The sequence below is a fragment of the Microtus oregoni genome, unplaced genomic scaffold, assembly GCF_018167655.1.
Source record: "Microtus oregoni isolate MIOR12 unplaced genomic scaffold, Mior012 000004F_ref0000308, whole genome shotgun sequence".
In the NCBI taxonomy this organism is placed as follows: Eukaryota; Metazoa; Chordata; class Mammalia; order Rodentia; family Cricetidae; genus Microtus; species Microtus oregoni.
The window spans coordinates 36497391-36523411 of NW_024543063.1; the positions used below are offsets into that span (position 1 = coordinate 36497391).

Consider the following 26021-nt stretch of genomic DNA (forward strand, 5'->3'; position numbering starts at 1 on the left):
GTCACTTCCTAGGGTCACTGAACATGGTACTCTTCTGCAGCAGGCTCTTGAGAAACAACCAAGACCCAAGTTCCAAAATGGCAGTGCTGGGGACACGCCTAATGCCCCCTCCCCTATGCACACACAAGTACACACGTGTATACACACATCTGTTTCTCTTTTTTTGCGAGACAGGTTCACACTATGTAGCCCTAAACCTGCAATCCTCCTCCCTCAGACTCCAGGGTGCTGGAATGACAAGCGCCTAGAATGACACACATATCCACATATCTGAGCGGTCCTTCATGCCACCTTCTTCAGTGTGTCACCCTGCCCCAGAGTGAGCAACCTTCAGCATAAAATACTCGTAACTAGAGCCCAGGTGCCTTGTGGCCTTGCAGTGACTGATACCGGATGTCACGTCGTCTTCTCAGCCCTACACCAGGGCTGAGCCCACACCAATGGGCAGAGGCATTGGGCAAACAGCATAAAGTCAAGGTGGCAACAGCTGCTCCACCTTCCCTCCGGAGAGGGGTGACCAGCCACCCTCTTCAGCAACACACTCCCAGGACAAGGTGGCACTGCGCCCCCACCCAGACCAACGCAGCACAGTAACACTGACCTGTTGATGAACTCTTCATAGCAGGAGTAGATGGCAGCCAGGCACACGGCCACAAGGTTGGGCAGGACCCGGGGATGCGGGCAGTGCCCTGTGGGGCCATGCATGCTGGAAGAGAGCAGAGGGACGGTGAGGAGGCTGTGGAGTAGCTGTTGGCCTGAGGTACGGCTGAGGCGCTAAGGTACTGCCCAGGTGTGAGACTACCTGCTCCGCCGGCCCTGTGGAGGCCAGGTGGCAAGACTGTGTCATGTGGCTGGTGACTCAGGACTACAGTCCCGGCTAAGAATGGGCAGAGCTGGGAGCTAGCTGAGCGGCTTGGCCAGCTGCTTAGACTCTACCCCTACACCCTGAGCTGTGTGGAAAGAGACAAGCCCTCCTCAGTTCACGAGAACATCTGAGAAGAAAACCTCACAGAAAACAGGTCAAGGTTAGAAGGCAGCAAGTGCTGTTCTTGTCCCTGGTCCATGTTAAACATCCACAGCCCCAGACGAATGGGGGTTCAGAGACAAGCACATGATCCAGGAGATCCCCTCCAGGAGGCTAAGGGCTTCCTCCTGAGTTATTTATTTGCATAACCCTCTTCCGGGATCACAGAGGAACAATGACAGGCTCGGTGTCACGCAACAAGCAAGGAGCTGGGACCAGGCAGGGCTGGGAGTGTCGGGTGGAGTGCACCTCCTATAAGGTGAGACCCTGATCGTCCCTGTGTATCACAAACCATGTAGTGTGGGTCAGGGAGAGGAGGGGGTGGGCGGGTAGGAGGGACACACCTTTGAATGAACTTCTTGACCACTTCCATGCCTGCATTGAGCTCATTCAGGGCGAGAATGTACTCCTGGGTGAAGAGCCTCAGCCTTGGGCACTTCCCGAAGTCCTGCAAGGACAACAAAGGCAGAGTTACAGAGGCCTGGCTAGCAGGAGCTGGGGAAGGCAGACAGCACACACCAGCACTCACACCTCTAATGACCACCCCCCCCCCCCCCCGGTCAGTAGGGGTCCTGGTGCAGGCTGCATGTTCCTATCCCACGGCTCTGCCGGGCAGGCAGAGGTCCTCCACCGGACCTTGAGTGGCAGATGTCCTGCCTGGTCCCTGGTCACCCTGGGAAACTATAAGTTCTTTGGAGGTAGCCACCTGCATCTCTGAGCTGGTGTCTGAGGCACTCAGCCATCAGAGAGACTCCAGTGTAGTTACAGTGAGGAGGGCTACTCATCTCCTGGGGTTGGGAGTAGGTAACTTGGTTCCGGGCAAGTGTAGTTCCACATATCCTGCTACAGGCAGAGATGAGACACTTTCTCCCAGGTGGAGGAGTGAGAGGGGAAGCTGGCTTTGGAGTGGCGATGGACGAGGCATAGTCCCTCAGGGGTTTCCTTTGGTTTGGTAGACCTCAGACACCCCTGGTCTCCAGAGCAAAGAGTGTATGAAGACCACAACCACCTTTAAGGCACGGGGGAGACAGGAATGATGGCGTGCACCTGCGATCTTAGCTCTTGAGAGGCTGAGGCAGGAAGTTTGTGAGTCTGAGACCAGTCTGGGCTCCACAGTGAGACCCATGTACAAACAAGGATGCTAGTGGTGATTGGGAGCTGGAAAGAGGTGTGGGTGTTAGGCGTGGGCGTGCAGGAAGGCAGGCAGTGTGTAAGAACACAGCGAGGGAAGGGCAGTGTGGCTGCGTCACTGAAGGTGGGTCAGGAAGGAGGCAGCAGCAACGAGGAGGAAGATGGGCACTTAAAAAGGCAACCCTCCTAACCTGGGGGACAGCCGCATCGAGAGCCACAGGCGCCCATCTGTGACTGCACTTGAGACTTAATTATGGGCCCTGGCCAAGGACAAAGGGATTCTTCCTGCTCTAGCCGAGTGGCATAATATGAGAGTGACATCAGCACGTGTGGTCAGAGCAAGCCCGACCAGGAGGGAGAAGCCAAGTACCTAGAGTGGTGCAGGGGCTTGGTGAGTCCTGGACTTGTCTAGAGAAAAGGGCGATGAAGGAAGAGGGAAGCACTCTTAGAAAAGGCCTTTCAGGTCTTACTGTCCATCTGTGCTCGCTCCCATGCTCAGTGAGGGGTGGGATGGTGAACATCGACAGGTACCAGCCCACAGTGCCCTGCCATAGGTGTATAGTCTGGTCAGTGGGAGGAAGGACACACTCTTCCTCCAGCTCTGGAAAAATGATGCATTCGGCCAGCAAGAGGGTGACAGTTGGTGTCACCCAACTCATCCTCCCCGGCTCAACAGGGACCTATTTAAAAATCACCTTGCGGATCAGTGGCAGAGCCCTGGGTTCAATCCCCAGCACAGGAGTCCGGGTGTTGCTTTACTTACAGTGTACTCTCGAAGGTCGTTTGTTTACACAGGGGAAGAACAGGGAGGAGCCTAAGTGGTGTACACACACACTCACGCACAGGCACGCGTGCAGACGATGGGCATGCACACATACGACACCGAGCTAGGAATGGAGTCCAGCAGGCGGACTTCGAGGCAGGTCATCTGGCCTTCCTGTCTAGGGAGATGCCCACAGTTCTCTGTTCTCTGACAAGAGGTGACAGAAAAGCTGTGTGGCCTCAGTCTGTCAAGCCAACCTGGGCTGCTCTGAAGGGCCCTGTGGGATGAAGAATGGTGAACCCATCTCTAACCCCATCCCCCTCTAGGGTGGCATGAGTCTGCAGACACTGCTTCCCTGAACCCTGTTAAGGATGTGTGGTCATGAGACTCTAAGCCGCGGCTTTACGTTTCCCGCTCTTCCCCTGGTTCCTTTCTGTGCTTCCTTCCTGTCAACCTGAGTATGGCCAAGATCCTCCAAGAGTCAAATGTGGCCCAGATAGTTAATGTCCCTGATGCCTGTGGGGGTTGAGGAGACATCATTTAAAAGCCAGGCCAGCAGACAATGTAAATTATGCATTTGCCCTGGAGGTATTTCTTATTTGTATTGAAAATATTACCCCACGGTCACTCCTGGAAGCCCATGAAATGAACCAAGCACAAGGCTAACAGTGTGTGGCTGAGCCCTTGGGGGCCAGACTGTTAACTTTTCCCTTTAAGGCCGCTTCCCCAAAGAACCCTTATGAGATGTTTATTGACTACCAATGAAAACGCAGAATTGCTTATGCCCGCGAGTAGCAGGATCTATTCACGGTACCCACACGGTTCCCAGTTGTTTCTACTGCCTGGAGCACTAAGTAGCAAAACTCTCCCTGAGGCTGCAGGTGTGCCGCACTGGATTAATGACATCTGTCACAAATACAGCCGGCGGGGTAGTGCAACTGCCAAGCACTTTCACTCCTGACTGGGGGAGGGGTTTCACTATACACATCTCCCACTACCACCAGGGGTTTGCTGAGGGCACAGGATAGTGTGCGGCACATGGACTGATTTTCCAGGTTGTCTTTTCTCAGTCTTTTCATGTACCCAGGCAACCTTAAAAAAAATCCAGCCAGTCGATGGCTGGCTCAGGACCACTCGAGGTGACTGACCTTAGATGTCCACTTTCCACATCATACACACTCGCGGTGACACAGACCCTGTGACCCTGCCTAGTCTTTCGGGTCTCAGACTTCTATGTATATAATGTCAGAGAGCTGTCACTGAGTTAATGACACCATGTTGTTTGGCTCCAAAAAGGTGCAAATTAAATCTCCAGGAACAAGTTTGTTATTCTTAGGCCTTGTCTGCGTTGCAGGCCTGTGATCAGCCGGCAGGTCTTGGCCATTGAGGCTCAGTTGCCCTACGTGTAGCACTGAGAAAATAGCTGTCATTCTTACATAAAGTGCCACACAGATGTTGATTGCTGGGTCCTCGAAGGGGAGAATTAAGTTCCGTCTTGTATGTTTTCAAAAACGAACTAAACTATACTCTCTTTCGATTTCCATCACTTACCCCTAATGTGTGTGCCATCTTTGTAAAAGACAGGGCCTCATGTAGAACACACTGGCCTTAAGTTCATCATGTAGTTGAGAATGACCTTGAACTGACTGGCCTGCCTTCGCCTCCCCAGGGCTAGGACTGGAGGGGTAATTACCACACCTGGTTTATGAGGCGCTGGACACAGACCCTAGGGCCTCATGCATGCTGAACTGCATCTTCAGCCCTTTCAAGGCCCTCTGTCTGTTCTGGGCTAGCATGTGACAGTTGTCCTATGTCCTTCCTCTGACCTGGGCTCAAACTTTCCTTATTTTAATGACCTGGGCAGATATTTTGTTTCCTAAGATTGGACCGGGGCGACAGGCTACAGGGGGAGAGATCCTCAGAGTAAGGGTCCAGCGGTCACCACTGTGATGTTGATATTTATGCAAAGGCCACATTTTCTAGGCTTTTCCCACTGAAGCTGCTCTCACCCCTCTCCATCCTGCCCTCCAGAAGGAAGTCACTGCGCTTGCCCATCCTTCAAGAGTGAAGAGTCCCACTCCACATCCTGGAGAGCTGAGTACCACCTATGCCCCAACAGTGGGGACCACGCTGTATGGAAGCCACGCCCCCAGCCACAACATCTATTCTCACCTACTGGAGAGACTTTCCTGCCTGCTTTCGTGAAGAAAAACAACAGCCCTGGAGAACAGGCTACACACCACAGCAGCAGCTCCTGAAACAAGCACCGGCCACACCTGCCCACCCGAGGCTGTCCAGTCACTCACCATGTTATGCTTAAGGATCCTCTGAACCACCGGGGTGAACACCTCGATAACCACCATGGACCGGGGCCGCTCTCTGCAGTGCTGGGGGGGAGAGGGACATAGTCAGTGCAAGCTGGGGGAGCCCCACCCACAGCCCGCTGCTCCCAGAGGCCAGGGGAAGTCACCAAGCCCAACAAGGACGTAGGTTCCCTTGCTGAATGTGGCCGCAGCTTACTTAGGAAAACCGTATGCTTTAGAGCAGGCTGAGGCTCACGGCAAAATCGCCAAATGGAGACGTGTCACGGTTTCCCCATCTGCCAACTGCTCACAGTACACTTGTTGCAAGTGATTAGCCTATTCTGGCATGTCACAGGGCCCAGTCAACACAGGGTGGCCTCTGGGCATATACTCTAAGGGTCTGGACCCAAGGCCAAGAATATACACATCACCATGACAAGTTCTGCCTTGATCTCTGTTTGCTTAGCACCTTGCCCTTCCTCCAGCCTTTGCAACCACTGAACTCCGAACCTCCCTAGCAGCCTGCCCCTCCTAGAGCTGTACACAGAGGTGAACAGGGCCTGTCTGAAACAAGGAGACAGAAGAGTAGTCGATTCTTTTTTTTTTTTTAATGTAGAGCCTGAATGTTTTTATGCAATGTTTTCAGTGTGCTGATTTTGACAGCTTCCTGGTCCTGGCGTCATGCCAGCGCTCGAAGTTTTGGGTTTTGGAGCATCATGGATTTCAGATTTGGGGACTATAGATTCTTAACTCATAGCTGAAATCACAAAGACACGCATGCTGCACAGCATGGTGTTCCCGAGTGCTAACACTCCCGGGGTGTGAGGCTAGAGCTCCCTGCTGGCTGGCTGCAGCTCCACTCTTTGCCCGCTTCCTCTTTTGAGACAGGCCATCCTCCTGCCTCAGTCTTCCCACCGCTGGGATTACAGGTATGCACCACCACACCTGGCTTCTCATTTCTTGGTAATGCTGAGGAAGAGTACCCTGATGGGCTCAGGGAAATGACTCAGTAAAGCCCGTGCTGGAGGCTATCCCCAGACCCCAGGCACAAGGCAGGAGGGACGGTTCCATGGTTATGAGGGAATTAAGTCAGAAAGGGTAAAGCTGCAAAAGATATGAGTTTGGTTCCCAGCACCCACACCGGGCAGTTCCCAGCCACCTGTAAACTCCAGCTCCAGGGACCTGGTGCCCCCTTCTGGCCTCCATGGGAACCCACAGAAATATAACATGTGACTACATTTACACATAAATAAAAATGAAAACCAAAAATGCTTGTAATTCCAGCACCAGAGAGGAAAAGACAGAGAGGGGCTCGCTGGTCAGCCAGTCTAGCCAATTGGCAAGCCCCACCTAAGTGAAGAAACCCTGTTGTCAAAACACACAATCTGCCCGAGGAAAGGCACCTGAGGCTGTCCTCTGATTTCTACATACACGTGCATACATGTGCATGTACTCAGGCACACACATGCACAGATCCCGTCATACAGGCAGACCCGAGTCAATTTATCCACTCACTTACGGAGGAACACCTCGGTTACTTCAGAGTTCTGGAAACTGACTAAAGCCGCTATACACATCTGTGGGTGGACTTAGGTTTCTAACTCGACTGGGTGAAAACCACAGGGCATCCTGCTTTTCTTTTACTAAGTAAGAAAAAAAAAAAACACAGACGGGATAGGATCTTTTGTTGCTTTTGGTTTGACCTCGAATGTTCACCATTTCAGATGGGTCTTTTCTCCCTCGAATTGCATTCCTTATGTAAGATCCAGCAGGGCTGTCTGAGAAGCTGAAGAACACTCTGGATGTGGGGCAGCCTCTGACTTTCCAGTGGCTGCTGTCAGTATCTTGCAGGAGTCCACAGGCCAAGCTTGGCTCTTCCTTCCTCACCATCATGGAATCCCTCACACTAGCTTTTAAGACAGCATTTCACATAGTCCAGGTTGGCCTGGAATTTACTGTGTAGCCACGGATGACTCTGACACTCTGATTCTCCCGTCTTCATTTCTCGAGTGCCGGGAATTACAGATGTGAGCGATCACCCCAGTTTTATGCAGCAGTAGGAATCAACGTGAGGCTCGGTGCGTCTGTGCTAGGGAAGCTACACCCTCCGTCCTCTGGTGCCTTGTCTTGAAGAAGCTGAGCAGACAAGCTTGCTTGCCCCACTGACCTTACCCCACTGACCTGATTGTATATACGAGCCCCATAGCCCCAGAGGAATTCTATCTGCAGCTCTTAGTGAGACCAGTGGACCTGGGAGAAAGAGCCCAGGGCTTTTCTGGGAAATGAGAACAGCAAAATTTCCTCAGGCCTTTGTGTTCAGGGCCTGGAAGTCCAGCAGCAAGGACTGTCTGGAGCTCCTCAGAGAGGCCCTGGAGGCTGGTGAGGAGGCCATTGAAGCTATAAAGCTCCTCTCTCTGGACTCAGCCTCCAAGGGGAAGATAGACTGATGCCCCAGGCAGTGGGCAGATAGATACTCATCTCTTCCAGTTAGGTTTCAGCAGGGACTGCCTGGCAAGGTCTGTTTTCTTCTACTTTACTTCCTGCTAGCAGGGACCCCAGGGAAAGACTTACTTTGGGGGACTGGTGAAGCACAGCAGGTAAGGCCACCAAGCATGACAACCTGAGTCTGATCCCCCAAATCTACAAGGTGGGAAGAAAGCACCAACTCCAACAAGTTATCCTGTGACCCCCAACACACTCATCACAGCACAGGTATGCACAAACACATAGAATAAGTAATACATTTTTAAAAAGACTTTGAACACAGGTCAATTTTCTAGAATAAACATTTGTAACCATACAACAAGGAAAAAACCACAAGCTTGAGAGGCCTGCTTGGGGCTTGTGTGGATAAAACTGAGCAGCAGGCTGTGAAGAAGCTCACTGATCCTACAGGAGTCTAAGGCTCGGCCTCTCTTATTCCACCTGCCTAGGAGCTGACTCTGGATGGTGGTGGGGGAAGCCTCTCTCCTGTGTGGACTCGTCATGCTGATGGGTGCTCGCACGCATGGACCCGAGGGCCCACATTTCCTATACTGCATGAAAAAGGGGCTTCTGTGCTCGGTCCTGAAGAACTCCCTCTGGATGCCATGGGCTGGCCAATGCATGAGTCACTGGGAAAGGGGTCTCCTTATAGGAGAAGCAGAGCCAAAGAGAACACAGTCTTGCCCCATCTTCCAAGCCCCCCACCCCCAGCACTCTGCTGCTAGCCATTGACGGGCCAGAAAAACTAGGGTTTCTGTCAAGAACCCTGTTCCTGCTTTATATGCTTATTTCATGATAAGCATAGCCTACATGTTCCCAATGGGCAGCATGGGGCTGTAGAAGGGGGCAGGGGTCCCACATAGTGCTTAAGGGAACCATGCAGTAGGGACAAAGGTTTGTCTGCAAGCTAAGACCTGGCAGTGCTGGAGGGGTGAAAGATATAAGCACCTGTCTTTCTAAGGATATCAAGTTATTACAGGACACACACAGAGGAGAGAGAGAGAGAGAGAGAGAGAGAGAGAGAGAGAGAGAGAGAACACAAAGGACAGACAGGTTTGTGGGTCAGCCCAGCCCCCCAGGCTGCTCCGCTGTTGTTCTGGAAAGGCCCTGTCCCCTGGTGTGGCTGGCTATGTTACATACAAACTGCTGTGAGGTTGGCATCAGGTCCCTGGGCATGTTGCCCTGCTCTGTGGCTCCTCCAAGCTGACCTGGCACATGTTGCCAGTTTCCCTTGTCCAGGGAAAGCCCTGCAGTCAGGCCCCTACCCTGGGCCAGCCAGTGCTCAAAGGAACCTCAGCTAAGAATAACCCAGCTCTGACGTCAGGAATCCAGAAGACTGGCTGCAAGCTGCCTCCCAAGACAGCCAGGAATAGTCCACAGAAAAGCCAGACGCCAGGTTCTTCCTTAGCCTGTCTGTCAGAGGACAGCAGCCCCCCAGACGGGTACCCACAAAGCCTCCTGCTTGCACCCGGGCCCCTGACTAGGTTGTGCATTCAGACCCACTCTGGTTTGCACACCGTGGTGATGGTGGCCTTTAGTGGCCCACTGCAGTGACACCATACCTTGCAGAAGAATTCACAGAGATCCGGTGGTGGGTGGTTGTTTTCCAGCAGAGGCGCAATTGCCTACAAGAAAATGAACAGCCATCAGTCTGCAGGACCTGGTGGAGGTGGGGGTGGGGGTGGGGTGGGAGTAAGGGGCGTGGCCTGCAGATCAGAGCCCCTTGCAATGAAATGAAAACACCCCAACACCCCTCTACCCTCGGCTGGGTAGAGCTCCTTTTCTAATGTACAGACCAGACTCCAGAGTGCAGGAAGGCTACAACCTTGACCCACAGTGCTAGCTAGCTTCAGGGGCTTTATGCCTAGCTGGCATGTATCCATATTGCCTGAAAGTCCACAACTCCTGACTTATCAGCAGGACAACTTATTGGGTGAACACGATGTCATTTTAAACACGGAATTTGGGGGGCTGGAGAGATGCTCAGTGGTTAAGAACACTGGCTGCTCTCCCAGAGGACCCAAGTTCAATTCCCGGCACCCACGTGGTAGCTCACAACTGTTTGTAACTCCAGATCCAACACCTTCATACCAGCAAACCAATGTACACGAAATAAAAATAAATCATTAAAAAAAATAAACAAGGGATCCGGGCACCTTCTATGTTCCTATGGGGGAGGGGATCCATTGGAACCAGTGGCTTTGTTTCAAGTATAGTCCAAAAAGTCTCTGCGGTTATCAGAGAGTGGGGTTCCTCAGCCATCAGGCTGAATGCGCTTTGTGGGGTGCCAGTCTGGTGTATTATGGCAGGCCCAGCAGAACCTGTGGCCTCACCTTGTTGAATGTGACAACACACACTGTATCTAAGCACATCTCAGTTCACATCAAGGACGGGTGCCCCCCTCCCCACCCCACTCCCATGCCGAGGAACTGCTTAGCAAGTCTCCTTGGGGCTTGTGGTGTCACGAGGGCCTGGCTGGTTCTAGGCGAGCCGTGGAAAAGACTGCATAATGTTGGTAAGCCAGGTCCAGGAGTCATTCCGGCTGCCTGGGAGGCTGAGGCAGGGGGACTGCACTACAGAATTCAAGGACAGAGACATCAAGACCTTACGCTAAAAGAAGTCACAACAAAAAAGTGCCTAGATGTTGCTCGGTGGCAGGGTGCTTACCTAGTCTGTGTGAGGCTCTGGGTTCAATGCCAGGCACCAGGGAGGAGGGAGGAGAGATCAAGAGACTGAGATTGCTGGCAACCAGGCACTCAGGTGGGCAGTCCTCTGAGATGAAGCTGCCACAACTCAGACCAATAGGCAGAGCCATGCTCAGACCTCCCCTCTTTTATCTACTCCTAGACTATCCAGCATGGTGGCCACCAGCCACAGGTGACACCTCCCATTTCAACTGACACAATACCAACAATTTTTGGAAGGAATAAAAAAGATTATCATCTTGTCATTCTGGCTCCATTTCTGCTGCTGGGCAAGTCCCAGAGGACTCAGATCAGGGGTTCCCGGCCCAGTGCAGGGCTAGTGACACCTCTCACCATCCCACCCCATGCAGATGACAGAATGACAGTGTTTGCAATGAGTCTCCAGTGCCCCACACGCCAGCCTCTGTGTGATGAGTACCGATCCGCTGAGAACGGAGGATTGAGTTAGGAGAGGCGAAGGCACAGGCCCAGGGTGGCAAGCAGCAGAGCCAGGACTCAGAGCCCACTCTGATGACCTCACGCGTGGGTCACTGTTTGCTTTAGGTATACAGCTCCACTCTTCACATCACCATGGAACAGATCAGAGTATAGGGACAATGACTACATTGAAGGAGAAACTGGGCAATGAGGGACAGCATGATATGGAAGACAGCGGTAGGCGTCCTGTGACCTGATCAGCCTGGACACTGCCTCCGTTATCTGCTGCCTTTTTTCTGTCTCCTGGAAGCAGACATGTCCCACTCTCCACCCCAGGGCCAGATGACCGAGCATGGCCCTGTTCGTTAAACAAAGGAAGGCTTCAGGTCACGGCGGCAACAACAGGATGGGAGGCCCCTTCTCTGCCCATGAGGCACTGCCCATATTCTACATGGGCACCAGTGCAGGACAGGGTGTGGTCCCCTTGGATTGGGTCATTCTAGTCCCTTAGTGCCAGGTTTTCCTAATGGAAGTGAACTACAGTGCGGGGTTAGGGAGCTTGTTTAGCAATGACAACAGTTGTCAAGCGCCACATTCAAGCCACGCCCTCACCTGATCCTTACACCCACAGGTACAGTTAAAGAGACAGTGGGTCATAGGGGTTTGCCGGGTCTTGGCAGAGCATAAAGTGATGAGTTTATTTAAATATACTGATATAATCAATAAGCAAGCTCTCATTTTTGTGGACTCTTTCTAGAAGCCAGATCCTTTGCTTGGCATGTTAGGTATGATGGCTCAGAAAATCCTGAGCTGCCAGTGAGAAAGGCACCAAACTGGCATCTTATGGAGTCTGGGCACTGAGGTCACTGGGCTGGAAAGGACAGCAGCGAAATAAAAATAACAAGCATGTCCAGCTTGTAGCCCTTGGATCGTCATGAATGCAGTCCACAAAATCCTGAACTTAAAAACATGACGAGAGCTGCTGGTGAGACGCTTGGAGGGTTAAGGGATTGCTGTGCAAGTTTCATGGCCCGAGTTTGGTCCCAGGAACCCACACAGAAAGGACGAGTGAACTGTCTCCACAGAGTTGCCTGCTGATCTCCACACATACCCCACGGCACACATGCCCCCCCCACCATGTACACACACACACAGTAATTAAATTTAAAACACTGAGGTATTTTGGTAATTATTTTGGAAACTCAACACAAGGTTTCTGTGCATGAATTTTGCAGATGACAACACTGTGTCATGATGTCAAAAGGTTGGACGTGCCTGCGAGAGGCATCTTTATGAAGCAGGTTTCATGAGAGTGCATTGGGCCTAAGGAGTACCTGGTACACTGTGAGATATTTCTGTCCCAAAGGCCTCTTGAGAGTGAAGGATTTGTCACACTCTGACAATGCCCAGGGTACCTTCAAAATGAGGGATTTCCCTCTGCGGATGTCATTATACAGAGGGAGAGGCATTTGAGCATGAAATTTACAAGAAAGGCCTGAAAGGATCTCCAGGCCACACTGACAGGTGGGGTGACAGATGTGGAACACGTCCCTTGTCACACTGCTCTCAAGAAGAACCAGACCCATGCCCGAAGCCGTTACCGTGGGTAAACAGCCTCTGAAGATGGCAGTGGGAGGTAAGTGTTTCACCACATGCCCCACCCCTGACCGGGGCACTCTAGGCTGGGACTCTACCCCCAAGCCAATGCTGCACACCCCTTTGGACTTTTTTTCTATCCAGAGAAGTCTCATTAAGTTGGACAGACTTGTCTCGAACTCATCATGTAGCCCAAGCAGGTTTTGAACTTGCGATCCTTCTGCCTTCGTCTCCTTAGTAGCTAGGAAAATACACCTGTGCCACCAGGCTTAGCTCAAAACCTACTTCACAACAATAACAACGATGACGAAGGTACAGCAAAATACTAGCAATATCAAGGTTAAGTCAGTCCTCTGTCTATGGGCTCCTCACCTGTGCATTCAACAACCACGGCACAAATTAGTTAGAGGAGAAAAAAAACTGTGTCTGGACAGAAAGTAGAGACTTCTGTTCATGAGGTACAACCATGGGGCAGCTAGCACCTGTGAACACGGTACCAGATGGTGTAAACTGCGAGATGAGGCAGCACGCACAGGAGGCTGTGCAGAGGCTACGCGTCAACGCCATCCCATCTCCCACTAGAGGCTCAGACACTTGTAGAGTCTGACATCCTCAAGGGGTCCTCAAATCACCCACAAATCCTGAGAGTGACTATTTTTTTCCTGTCTTGAACATTTTCCCCCTTTCTGATTTTTGGTGGTGCTGGGAATTGAACCTGGGACCTTGCACATGCGAGCTTAGCATCCTAGGTGTGTATGAATGTGCAACACATGAGTGCCCGGAGCTACGGAAGGCTGTGAGCCACTATGGGTGCTGGGAAACGAAACTGGGTCCTCTGAAAAAGTAACGAGTGCTTTCAACCACTGAGCCGTCGCTCTAGCCCAGTGGTTCTCAACCTTCCTAACGCTGCGACCCGTTAATACAGTACCTCATGTTGTGGGGACCACCCCCCAGCCATAAAATTATCTCGTTGCTACTTCATAACTGTAATTTTGCTACTGTTATGAAAGATGGCTCAGCAGTTAAGAATACTGTCTGCTCTTCCAAAGCTTCTGAGTTCAAATCCCAGCAATCATACGGTGGCTCACAACCATCTGTAATGAGATCTGGTGCCCTCTTGAGGAAGAGACCTGGTCAGTCATCCTCATCAATTTAGATCATGAAACCCAATATGGATAAGTTCAACAGAAGGGCCATATATGGGCTGCCCATGCATGCTTCAACATTGCCAGGGCATAAATTTCATTTTTTTTCATGAATCATAATGCAATATCTGATATGCAACCCCTGGGAAAGGATTGGTCAAAGGTCGTGACCCGAAGGTTGAGAACCACTAGGATCTAGTCCAAGGATAACTGTTTTAACAGCACTAAAATTTTTCCATGCAGGTTAAAGAGATGGTTGCTCTTGCAGACGACCGGGTTCAGTTCCCAAGAACAATATGATAAGATTCAAAATAAGATCCAAAGGGCCCTTCTGACTTCCATTGCCATGGCTGGCATATGATACACAGACACACAGGCAGGTAAAACACCCACACACATAAGTACACACAGGCAAAACCACCACACACAGAAAATAAAAAAGTTTTAAAGTTCTTTAAGTAATGATCACAGCCAGGCCTACATTCTCTGAGTTTGTTAACATTAAGTCTGCTTTCTTCACCATCACGGACAGTGGGCCAGGGCAGGATGTGTGTGCCTGCTTGTATGTCTCTACTGACAGCCAATGGTAGCCACTGATGACTTTTACAGCCTGGGGATCTGGCTGGTGAAATGAAAAGAGCTAACTCAAATTCTGCTGGACAAGTAGGTACACAGAGAATGACCAAGCGCTGCTACAGGGGACTGACTGTCAAGAGGTTAACTATGAGGACAGAACTCTGGCTGGAGGGAGGCTCCAGGAGACATGGTAAGGATGCTAAGCCCTAAAGATGGTAGCTGTGGCAGTGGAGAGGACAGGGATAGGTGTGTGTGTGTGTGTGCGCGTGCGCGCACAAAACACACTATAATCTGGAGACGGGGGAGGGGAAGGGATATGGAGGGCTTAATGTGGCCATTTCAGCTAGGTTCCTCAGAATAAGCTTCTCCTGAAATCGTCTATGAGTGGGGCACTTTCATGCTCCCTCCTGGTCATGGTGTCCAACAGGACATGGGGACACAACCTCCTCTGCAGCACTCACTCAGACTGCCACTGACCCAGCTGGCTGTACCACTGTCTTTGTGCACACAGGTCCTTTCTCTTACCGCCTTTCCCTGGGGTGACACTCCCACCCTTCAAGACAACCTGGTTCTGGAAGCACCCCGACTGGTCAAGCAGACCAACTGCCCCTCCCCTGGGCTCCTCCGTCACCCAGAACCGCCCCCGCCCTTGGCTCAGGCATGTTTTTTATCATAACTGAGTTGCCGGGGCCCTGGAATCCACAACGCAGGTGGCCCATGGCAGGGCTGGCCTCTGGTGGGGGCAGAGCTGGGGTTTGGCACACTCATTCCCACAGGCAGTGAAGGCCTGCCACACCAGCTGGTTCACTGACAGGACACCGTGAGACGGCGCTGTCAAGAGCAGTCAACGGGAGCTGTGGCGGGTGCACCAGTTATGAGCCAGGTGCCAGACCAGGAAAAGAAGTGCCACTGACCCCACTGAGACGTGAAAGGCAAGCAAGCTCACCTCCTGATGGAACACAGGGCCTGGCTCTGCTGGAGAAGCTCAAAGGGCACCGGGGGCTGGCATGTTACCCCCAAACTGCAGCCCCTCCTCACAGGCTCACCCTCTGATCTCCAGAACAGTGTCCCGCTTGGCTTCCAATTCCAGTTCTGTTCCCCAGCTTCCTGCTCCCTCAGGCTTTATGGTCTAGCAATGCCGAAGTTCCCACAGGACACCATGTGGCTTTAACCTCTGCACCATTGAATACATTGTTTGCTCTTCCCAGGATGCCTTTCCGCATCTAACAAACTCCTATTGATGCTTCAAAGCCCAGCTCAGATGTCACTGCCCTGGGAAACTTGCTGGCTCTCTCCCCCCCAGGATTCTGTCACTCCACTATCCACCCACGCTATCTACCTCTACTTTGCAGCAATAACATCTGTCATCCTACAGCAGGTGAATCTGTGACAGCAGGGTTGTCCCTACCACTTAAGAATGCGGGTAACAGAACAGGACACAGATGCAATCCCTCTTCTCTCTTGTCATTACAGTGTCTCAGAGCTTAGAACGGCCCAGGAAAATATTTTACCCAAAGGTGCTTAGAACACTGTTGAATTCTGAGAAAGATGACCTTATGTGTGTACTAGAGGGGTTTTCAGTCATGGATTAATTAGGGGACATAACTGGCATAAGAGAGGGTTTACCTGTCCGGTGAGTGACAGGGTGATGTCTCTAAGTGAAAGCCACACCTCCCTGGAGACTTGGGAATCAAAGGGTGACAGAGACCCGCTTGCAGTGAACCCCAAAGGCTGGCCATCACAACCATCTCCAGTCAGCTCTGCGCTCTACACTGAGGCAGGATGGGGCGTGGGCAGCTAAGTGATCTCAATGGCCAGGGCCGTGGCACAGCCTAGCGGTTTAGGCACCAGACCGGGGCTTTAGCGGGATGAGGGAATGGGACGGGGGTTGGCAACTTACCACAATGATGTTCTCATGCTCCTGAGTGGTCAGGTTTGTGTTCTAAAGGACAGAGAAAGAAGGGAAGCACAATCAACAAAACTGGGCATTGGACCGCAGGGATCTCCAGCACGGCAAAATGTCTTCGGTCTTTAGCGGTCCTCAGCCCCCACCCCCAATCCCTTCTTCACTCAACACAGCAGGCTAATTCTGGGACAGGGCAGAACAATGAGAACATCCCAGCTAGCTTAAACTGTCCACTGAACACAGCCCAGATTGACCTGTGGGAATGTCTGCAGGGGACTGTCTTGATTTGATAGCTGATTGATGTAGCAGGGCACAGCCCACTGTGGGCAGCACCACGATCTTCCCAGATGGTCCTAGGCTGTAAAAGAAAGCTCTCTGAGCACAAGCCCAAGCGAGCCAGCCAGCAGCAGAGGTCCTCTGCGGTCCCCTCTTCAAGTTCTTGAGTTCCCGCCCTGACTTCCCTCAATGACTGACTGCAACCTGTAAACTGAAGTATAGCCTTCCGTTCCCTAAGTCACTTCCGGTCAAGGTGTTTTTATCAGAGCTACAGAAAGGAAACCATAGTAGATAAAGGTAAACTGAGCTTCCCTGCCCACGTCTCACAGCTCCGAGGCCTGGGGTGACTCAGGTCTCTGGGGGTCCTGATACCTGCACCTCATGGGGCTGTGATTTGAGGGTGGATTTAGACTTAGAACACTGCTTAGCATCAGAGGGCGGGTTCAAAACCCATAAGGAAGAAAAAAAAGACCTTCTGCGAGTTTCCAGTAGGCGCTGGGTAAACCGTTTATTTTAGATCAATAATAGAGTATTCCAGCGGTTCTCAGAGTAGGCTCCTAAGCCACGAGCGCCCCAAAGATGTTCCAGCTAAACACACATTTGAACAACGCACGTCTAAAACAAAACTAGGTTAATAACCCTGTTTTGGTTTATGTTGCTGCCGTGGTTTTCCCTGTTCTGGATCTGGAATCCTTTAAACTGCCTATGTTGTTGGCTTCCTGCGCGTATGTGAAGAAATGGCAGGAACCCTGGGAAAACTCAAAGCGCCTGCTGCGTTCTCTTTTACGTCTACCTTGTCTCTCCTGGAAGGCACGGGCTGTCACCAGCGTCCACTTGCATTTCTCAACAGCCACATTTGGAGCTTAGGGTTGGCATGACGCAGGGCCCTTGCCCCTACCGTTACAACAGCCGATGGGAGTAGGGGCAGCCAGGAGACCAGGACCAGCTGAGGTCAAAGGAAAGGTACCAAGCCGGACATCTGCCTCTGCCCAGCAATCTGGGGTACAGGAGGCGGAGACAAGGGCCACCATCTTCAGTGTCTGGGACAAGCAGAGGGGTGTTTCTCTGACTGTGATACTTTAATCTTTCTGGGAGGCCTGTGTCTAGTGGAAGGTTAAAAAACACGAGTAGATGAAAGCCAGCTCTGCTCGTCCCTGATGGAGGCAATGAGCTTTCTGCTTGGTCCACGAAGTCTGTTTCACTTTTACTTTGAAAACCTACTCTATTACATTTATTTCGGGGGTGGGTGTGCACGCATTTCACAGCACCAAGTAAAGTGCAGGTCAGAGGACAACTCCCAGGAGATGCTTTTCCAGTAGCTATGGGGTCAGTTCTGGAACTCGCTCTGTAGACCAGGCTGGCCTTGAACTCACAGAGATCCACCTGCCTCTGCCTCCCGAGTGCTGGGATTAAAGGCGTGCGTCACACCGCCTGGCAGATTGCTTTTTTTAAAAGATAAATTTATTTTATGTGTATCAGTGTTTTAACTGCATGTATGTATATGCACAGTTTTAAGTTTCCATGTAGTTAGTGGCTGGGAACTGAGCCTGGGTCCTCTGCAAGGGCAGCAAGGAATCTTAACCACTGAGCCACCACTCCAGGCATCATTTGTTTATTTGCATCTATTTATTTATTTGTTTGTTTGTTTCTGAGGCAGGATCTCACGTAGCCCAGACTGGCCTGGAACTCACTATATCACTAAAGGATGAAACTAAACTCTGGATCTTTGGCCTCTAACTCACAAGGGTGAGGTGGTGTGTCCGCACCTCACCCAGTTCCTACATGGGATGCAAACCTGGTTACTGGGTGGACCTAGAGGTGGTCCCTAGTATCAGCTGTGTAGCTCGGTGAGCTACTGCCCAACGTCAACTTGTTAAGATTTAGAATCGCCATGGAAACAGGAATCTGGCCATGTCTCTGAGAAAGTTTCTAATTTGGTTTAACTGAGGTAGGAAAACCCACCCTACATGGGCAGCACCATCTCTGGGCTGGGGTCCTGGACTGAATGGAAAGAGAAAGTGAGCTGAGTACCAACGTTCTCTCTCTCTCTCTCTCTCTCTCTCTCTCTCTCTCTCTCCCTCTTTCTCTCCCTCCCTCCCTCCCTCCTGACTGTGCTGTGGATGCGGTGTGTTCAGCTGTCTCCAGCTCCTGCCGCCCTGCCTTCCCCACCAAGGTGGACTGCACTTTCAAATGGCGAGCCCAAATCCACCTTCCTTACGCCGCTCCTGTCAGATCAACTGTAAACTCAATAACACACAACTGGAGATCCATCTGCCCGAGCCTCTTTCCCTCACACTGGGTTAGTAGCCTGAACTCAGGGCTGGACACTGGGCAGGCAGGAGGCCCTGAGATTTGGAACCGTGACTGTGATTCACACCAGTTCACACCAGCACATGGCCCTCCTTAGAACAAAGCTCTCTCCCACTCGTGTATCCCACCCCACTTGTCCGTCTGCCACTGCCACCACTTTCTAATCTTAACCCCCCCAGGGGAGGGACCCCCAACATTCTGTATCAAAGAGGACCCGAGTTCCTGGGCTACAAGGTGGTGGCCAGCCTAGGACAGCCGAGAAATGCCGATGGAATGAGCATTCAGAAGTTTGAAGGGAGCATGCACGGGAGTGGACTGGGACACGAGGGATGACACTCTCCAGAGAGAGGGGGATGGGGACATCACTCAGGTGGTAGCTATTTTAAATAGGGAGTCAGCAACCCTTGCTTCCCCAGGGGTCAGGCAGGTGCATCCACAGGAGCGGTGTGGCTATTTGTAGAATGCAGGAAACAGCGCTGAGGGCAGGACACAGATCCCAGTGGGTTGCAGTGGGGTCTGGGAATACTCGTCCAACGCATTTGGGGCTGACTAAGGATGCCTCTCCATGACTGCGGCAGCCCCCGATGAACGTGGGCTGGGAGGCCAGGGTCTTGGTACTACTCTCCCCTGTCCATATTCGTGCCTGGCAGTTGGCGCAAGCTCTAGCAGAGGGCTGCCTGGCATGGTGGGTGGCGCTAGCCAGCCCAGAACAGGATGCTGAGTAGCGGTAGCTGCCCAATGTACCCTGATTTTCCGTCTTTAAAGAGAACCTGGAAATGGCCATTGTGCTGAAGTCCGATTCTTTTTTACTTTTTGGCCTTGTTTTATTGTTTGACAATTTTGTATATGTATGGCAATTTCCTGCCACCCCTTGACACGCACACAGTCTGGTTTTAAAACCTCAAGCGAGGCAAACAATGCCTATCTGTGGATATCTGGGGGTGAATGGGACAGAATGCTAAGAAGGGCTGAATGAAATCAGAATGAGATGCTGCCTCAGCTGGACAGAGCAGGATGGAGGGGTTCATCTAGGCAGTGGCTCTCAACCTGCGGGTGACCCCTTTAGGGGAGCAAACGACCCTTTCACAGATATTTGCATTCCAATTCATAACAGTACCAAAGGAAGTTATGAAGTAGCAATGAATATAATTGTGTTGAGGGCCACCACAACAAGAGGAACTGTATTACAGTGCTGCAGCGTTAGGAAGGTTGAGAACCTCTGATCTAGGGCCTTAGAGGACCAAAGTTGGCATCTGACCATGGTAGCTGCAGCGGCTGCTGTCAGAACCACCACTCAAATCTTGGGTCTGACCGAGGACTTAGCAAAGGCAACAGTCACCCTATACCTCCAGACAAGCCGGAGGCAACAGGAGCCACCAAGGCTCACTCTCGATGCCCTCAAGACTTCCTTAGTAACCACAGGGAGATGGCACACCACGGGTAGATCTCTTTTGATCACTCAGATGGGGCTAGGAACGAAATGGAAGTAAAGATAGACAACTTAAAGGGGAGAGAACCACGTCAAACTCGGGGAAGGGGGGAGACACCTTACCTCAGAGAGCAGTTTTGAGACGATTTCCAGTGGGGCCTGGTTGATGGAATCATCCTGCAGTGGGGACGTGAGGGCCATGTCCACCAGCGTCCGTATCTCCTTCAAGACAACCTCCCAGCGGCTGGGGTTACTCAGGACTTTCTTGTATTTATATATCTTTTTCTGGGTGGAGAGAGAGATGGGAATACATCACCGATTTAGCAAAAGACTCAAGATGATCAAAGAACCTCTCTGGCTGGGGTGAAAAGGTCCTGGGAAGCTGTCAACCTGGATTGAGCTCTTCCCCAAAAGGAAATGGATGCATGAAGAAAGCAACAGGCTCCGTCCAAGGTCAAGGGTGCGTCTGCAGACAGGCAGGCTCCGAACGCCAGGACAGCAATTTCCCACCCTGCTCCCGATGACACATGAAAAAGAATTAGGAGACTGCTCTTTTAGGTCGTGTCTTCTGCCAAACTCAGTCCCCAAGTCGCCAAGCACAGTACGGGTGGGAGTGTTCCCGTCCCACAGAAAGCTTTCTATGAGCAGATCCTATGAGGTCTCTTGGCAAGTGGCATTCAGACAAAGAATAGGATGGTCAGGATGAAGGCCAGAATTTAGCTTCAGCCAGGTGGAGAATGAGTCCAGGATGGCCCAAGGAAGCCAAGCGAGGAAGACAGAGGTATGCTCACCTCCATCAGCGGCGCAGCCTCCAAACCCAAATGCAGGGCAGGGGCTGCTGCCTCCTGGATTTGAGGCCCCGTTAGTTCCGCCTCTCTGACATCATGGAAACAGAGGCCTTGAAGGGCGGAGGTCCAAGTCAAGTGCTCCCCTCCCCGTGGCTGCCTGCCTGGCCCTGCGCCGCCTTGCTTGCTGGGACTCTCAACAGAACGAGCTTCATCACTTAGTGCTAAACTCCCTGCTCCGTGGGGAAAGTGTAATCTCAGAGTCACCGCACCCCGTGCCAGCAGCCAGATGGGGTGACATGCCACAACCTCTGAGCCCAAGACTGAATGAGGAAAGGGGAAAAGAGGAGGGGAAGCTCTTGGGGTCTTCCTCTGCTGTTTCTGAATTAAGAATTACAAAATGACTTTAGGACCTGGGCTGAAATGGAAGAGGGGAAGGCACATCCCAAATGCAACAGGATGGGGATGGGAACAGGAAGACAATGGCTCCTTTTAGCTGTTATTTCACCTGAAGGGCCCTAGGTCCCACGTTCATAAATTAGGATATGGGAGGTGTTAGAGAGCTGCCTCCCAGACTCAGTGGGACCCACATCCATCTTTGGACCACATAGTTCATTTCCTTTATGCAGTTACGCACATGTGCACCCACTCCAGACAAAACATCCAACACAAATGAAACTCGATTCTTGTCTCTCTCAAACACGTACAACTCGCAGGAGCACAAACGGTATCCTCCATCCTTTCTCACATACTCGGTGCTTTCGTAGGGCTGCCTACTTGCTGGCTGATTCCCTGCTGCCTGCCACCTGCATCACATACAGAAACTTATATCTATGGGGTGTTTTGTGTTCTGCTGAGGAAGGACATCAAGCAACTCAGGGTGGCCTGAAACTCGCTATTTAGTCCAGGTTAACCTTAAACTGCTCATCTTCCTGCTCCTGCTCCGCCTTCCGGGTATTGGGTTTACAGGTGTGTGCCACCACGCCCATCTCTCTGTGGTGTTTTTTTTTTTAAAATGCCCCTTCCCCCTTTGTCCTTTCTTTCCTCACTCTAGTCCTCTCAACCACCAACCTGCCTTCCCTCTCCCTCTTCTCCCACCTCCTTGACCCCATGGCTCTGTGCTGGAGCCCTGGGTTCTCCACGGCTCGCCTTGGAGGCTACACTGGGCTACAGAAGTGAAAGCAGCATTGTGCACAGCACAGGGGGTGGAAGAGAAGCAGGAATGACCACGGGCTTCCACATTCAAAGGATGGAGGAGGCGTGGCAAGCTCTGCTGGTACCGGGCACCCCAGTGACAAGTAAATCGCTTGTGCTGGTGAAGAGGGTGGCCATGAGTGTGTCCCTAACTCCATTATTTTAATAACATGATGTTACAGCCAGGTCTACACCAGGCTCCTCCGGACCTGTCATTAGCTCTTTCCTCGATGCTGTTGACTGATCGTCCCCTGAGCTCTGGGCTCTCAATGTGTACTAGAAAACCATGTCCTTGTCAAAAGACCAATAAATTAGTTTTTGAAAGTTTCACCACACAATGAGAATCATCAAGACAATCCATCCTCAGGTCATCCCACAGACTCAACTTGTGCACGGTGGAAGCTCCCCTAATTCTTTTGTTGGCCAGCTGCAAGCTATTATGTTTCAAAGAGGAATTACTTAATGATTTCTGTAGAAATGATGTTCACTCATTTAAAAAAATTGAAACCATACTGAAAAGCGCAAAGAGGAGGGGGAAAAAAAACTCCTACAGCCCAGAAAGAGCTGTAATTAATATATGTGGCCAGCACAGTAATGGCCAACCCTCATATAAACTCCGCAAAGCAGGGTTGGCTGTGGTGCCACATGTCTGTAATCCAAGCACTCAATCGGAAACCAGAGACCATGGGTTTGCCGTGAGATGGCTCGTCCAGTAAAACGCTTGCTGGGCAAGCATGCACGGTGGTATGTGCCTATCATCTCAACGCTGAGGTGAAGACAGCAGGGTACTTAGGGCTTGCTGGCCAGCCAATTCCAGCTGAGTCAGTGTGCTCCAGCCTCAGTGTGAGAGTCAGTAAGGCAGTTTCTCTCTCTCTCTCTCTCTCTCTCTCTCTCTCTCTCTCTCACACACACACACACACACACACACACTTTGAGGCCATTTGGGCTACACAAAAAGAGACCCCATTTCAAACAAGAACTCTGCAAAAATATAAGCAGCCTATGAAGGGGGCAGCCACAGACTGCTTTCAGAACAGAGACCATAGAGTAGTGGTTCTCAACCTGAGCGGTGAGACTCCCACAGGGCCCAGATCAGATATTTACATTACAATTCGCAACAGCAGCAAATATGCAGTTACAAAGTAACAACAGAAATAATTTTGATGGTGGAGGGGGCATCACCAGGACTCACCACCACATAAGGAACTGTATTAAAAGGGCCACAGCACTGGGAGTGTTGAAAACCACCGCCCACAGAGACAGAGGAAGGAAGTCAGAGGCAAGCAGGACTGCCTATCTTCAGTGACAGAGGAATAAGGACTAACTAACCCTTACCGTCAGTGACCTGGCCGTGGTCCTGACTGACAGGCCCTCCTTAGAGCTAAGGGATAAGTTTGTTGTGTAATCAAGACACCTCCCTTAGAGACAGCGTTCAGATGAGGTGCCAAGGCCGTGACAAGGGCTAGCATTCAGTTAGCACATGACGGGAGTAGGCACAGTGCTAGCGAGGTCCTGATGCGTACTGTCTGGTTCAGTTATGAGACCCAAGGAACAGGATTCCTGGCCCAGGTTAGAGCATCCTACAAACAGACTCTCAGTCAAAGGACTGAGTTCAAATAACTTAGGACTGGCACAGCAAAGAAAGGAGTGAGGCAGAGGCGGGGAGAGGCCTTTCTCCTCATTGGCCATCTCAAGGCAACACGGAGCCATCCATGGAAGCTCAGCCAGAGCTCTCACTACAGCTCCAGCTGCTTTACCTGCCAGTCTGATCTAGAAGGACAGGGACTTTGCTGAGATGGACTTAAGTGACCTTGAATGGATCATTCTAGGCCTTCTACCCAGTGAAACAGATCATGCTTGTCTCTGTATATAAAAACAAATTAAAAACCCCAAAACTTTAAGATCTTGGTGGGGGGGGGGCATACAACCAATATGTAGGGTACCTTCTACCCTGATGATATGGGCACCTAGCAATGTCATCTATGTGGGTAGCAGGAATTCAACCCTCAAACACAGGCAGACTTGCCTGCAATTCAGGGAGCATATTTCCTTTAGTCTAACACACGTGTCTTTCTGGAGCCTAAGCCAAGATGCTCTCAGGGCCACAAACGCTCAGGCAAGGTCATGGTATCCATGGTGAACAGTGCAAAAGCAGATGGCGGCAGGAATGGGACAGAGTGGCCATAGCATCTGCTGGAGGACAGTTGGAAACTTGATTCACAAGACTGTCACAGCCAGGAGGGAGAAGGAACCAGCCTAAATCCAAGCATCCATAAAGAGTCAAATTGGTACATGAGTCAAAACTGGCTGTCGAGTCTCTAAAGGTCTCACACTCTCCATCACAGCCCTTGGGACCAGTGGTGTCAAAGGGAGAGACAGGGTGGGCCAGCCAAGAGACACTAAAGAAGGTGTCATCGATGCTTGGTGGTAGGGTAAGAGCCAGGAAAAAACCCACGGGCTGGACACAGGTGACCAGTGGGTGGGAAGTATGAGAGGGGACGGCAGGAGCAGCAGGTAGGAGGGTCACGATGCTGCAGACAGACAGGGAGTGGGTGGGGCAGACCATCCAGGGTTCTGGGTCCTTAGCCACACCCCAGGTGACGTGTTAGAAGCATCCTTCTGATGAGCTCAGCAGGCGATGAGTCATGGTGGGGCTAAGATGAGGCCACTTCTGGAATCCTAGCTCCCTAGAGGCAATGCGGTCTCTTCCCACTGAGTCTGCTCTGCCACGAGCCAGGAGCTGGGGAAGGGGGAACAGGTGTCTTGAAGCTGTCTTATGGCTGGGCACATGACGGATGTTATAAGGCTTGACTCAGTGCAGGGCGGACAACCTGAAGCCCGTGTTCAAACCCGGCCGTGGCTGTTTGTATACAAGGACACCAAAAAAGTGGGTTCTCTAAGAGTTGTAAAACCCAAAGCAAATATAATATGCAGCAGAAACTGAGTGTGGCCCTCAGAGCCCCAAAGAGCTGCCATCTGGCCCTTCACCAGCAGAGCTTTGCCAAGCCCTGGCTCATGAGTCAGATACCAGACTGGGAGTAGAAAAGATGCTCACAGCTCACAGCTGGCCGTGGTGGCAACCACACCTGTCACACCAGCACTGTGGGGAGTGGAGGCAGGAGGAGCAGGAACTCAAGGACGCCTTCGGCTCTGTGAGAGTTCAAGCCCAGCCCAGACAACTTTGAGGTGGTGTGTCAAAGGAAAACAAACAACAAAAGGCAAAGCAAGCAAAGAAAACAGAAAAGTGAGGGGGAAGGAAAGATGCTTACCATGATAAGCTACTGGGGAAATATACATTACACTGGTACAGAGGTACCATTTCACGTCTCCTGAGGTGACTGTGACGGGAAAGACAGTACCAAGTGTTGACGGGGTCAAACCAATCCTTGCGCATTGCTCTTGTGAAGTAAAAATGTACAGCTCACAGCGACATCATACAACAGTCCCTGGTTCCCGCCCTCTTGTGCTGGGGGGGGGGGGTCAAAGCCCAGAATGTTGCATGTGTTCTCACCACTGAGCTATGCCCTTGCCTGTTTGACAGTCTGAAGATGCCAAGCATGCACTGACCGCACAGGTCAGTGGCTCTGTTTCTAGAAGTCTGCCTGAGAAAAAAGGAAAGCCTAGTCCCACACAGATAGCACACGAGTGACCATGAACAAAATCAACGTCCTTCAGCGAATGTATAACTCAACACAATGGGGTAGAGCCACGTAATGGAAAAAGAACCGAGTGCATCCTACGACAGCCTAGGTTACCTCATTTCCACTGTGTCTAGTGACAGAAGGCAGACCTAAGACATACAGTTGGCCAAGCCATAAATTTACTAAAACCATTAAGTTGCATGCTCACGATGACTGATCTTAATGCCACGTAACATACACCTCAAATAAGCTATTTTTAAACTATATATAATGCCATCTAGGAGGACAGAGGCGAGTAGACAAAGCCAAAGGTAGCATGGCTTGTTAAGAGTATGG

At 51.4% G+C, this 26021-nt stretch overlaps 1 protein-coding gene across 3 annotated transcripts in view; it reads right to left on the reverse strand.

Moving 5' to 3' along the window:
• Nucleotides 1–26021, reverse strand: part of LOC121447191 (c-Maf inducing protein) — a 191439-nt gene that overhangs the window by 24351 nt on the left and 141067 nt on the right. For all 3 annotated transcript variants that reach the window (XM_041650303.1, XM_041650304.1, XM_041650305.1), the window contains 6 exons: nucleotides 20189–20350; nucleotides 16045–16086; nucleotides 9268–9330; nucleotides 5225–5305; nucleotides 1369–1472; nucleotides 602–706 (listed from right to left, as the gene is read on the reverse strand). In XM_041650303.1, the coding sequence (XP_041506237.1) occupies nucleotides 602–706; nucleotides 1369–1472; nucleotides 5225–5305; nucleotides 9268–9330; nucleotides 16045–16086; nucleotides 20189–20350 (557 nt within the window). The remainder of the gene's footprint in view (nucleotides 1–601; nucleotides 707–1368; nucleotides 1473–5224; nucleotides 5306–9267; nucleotides 9331–16044; nucleotides 16087–20188; nucleotides 20351–26021) is intronic.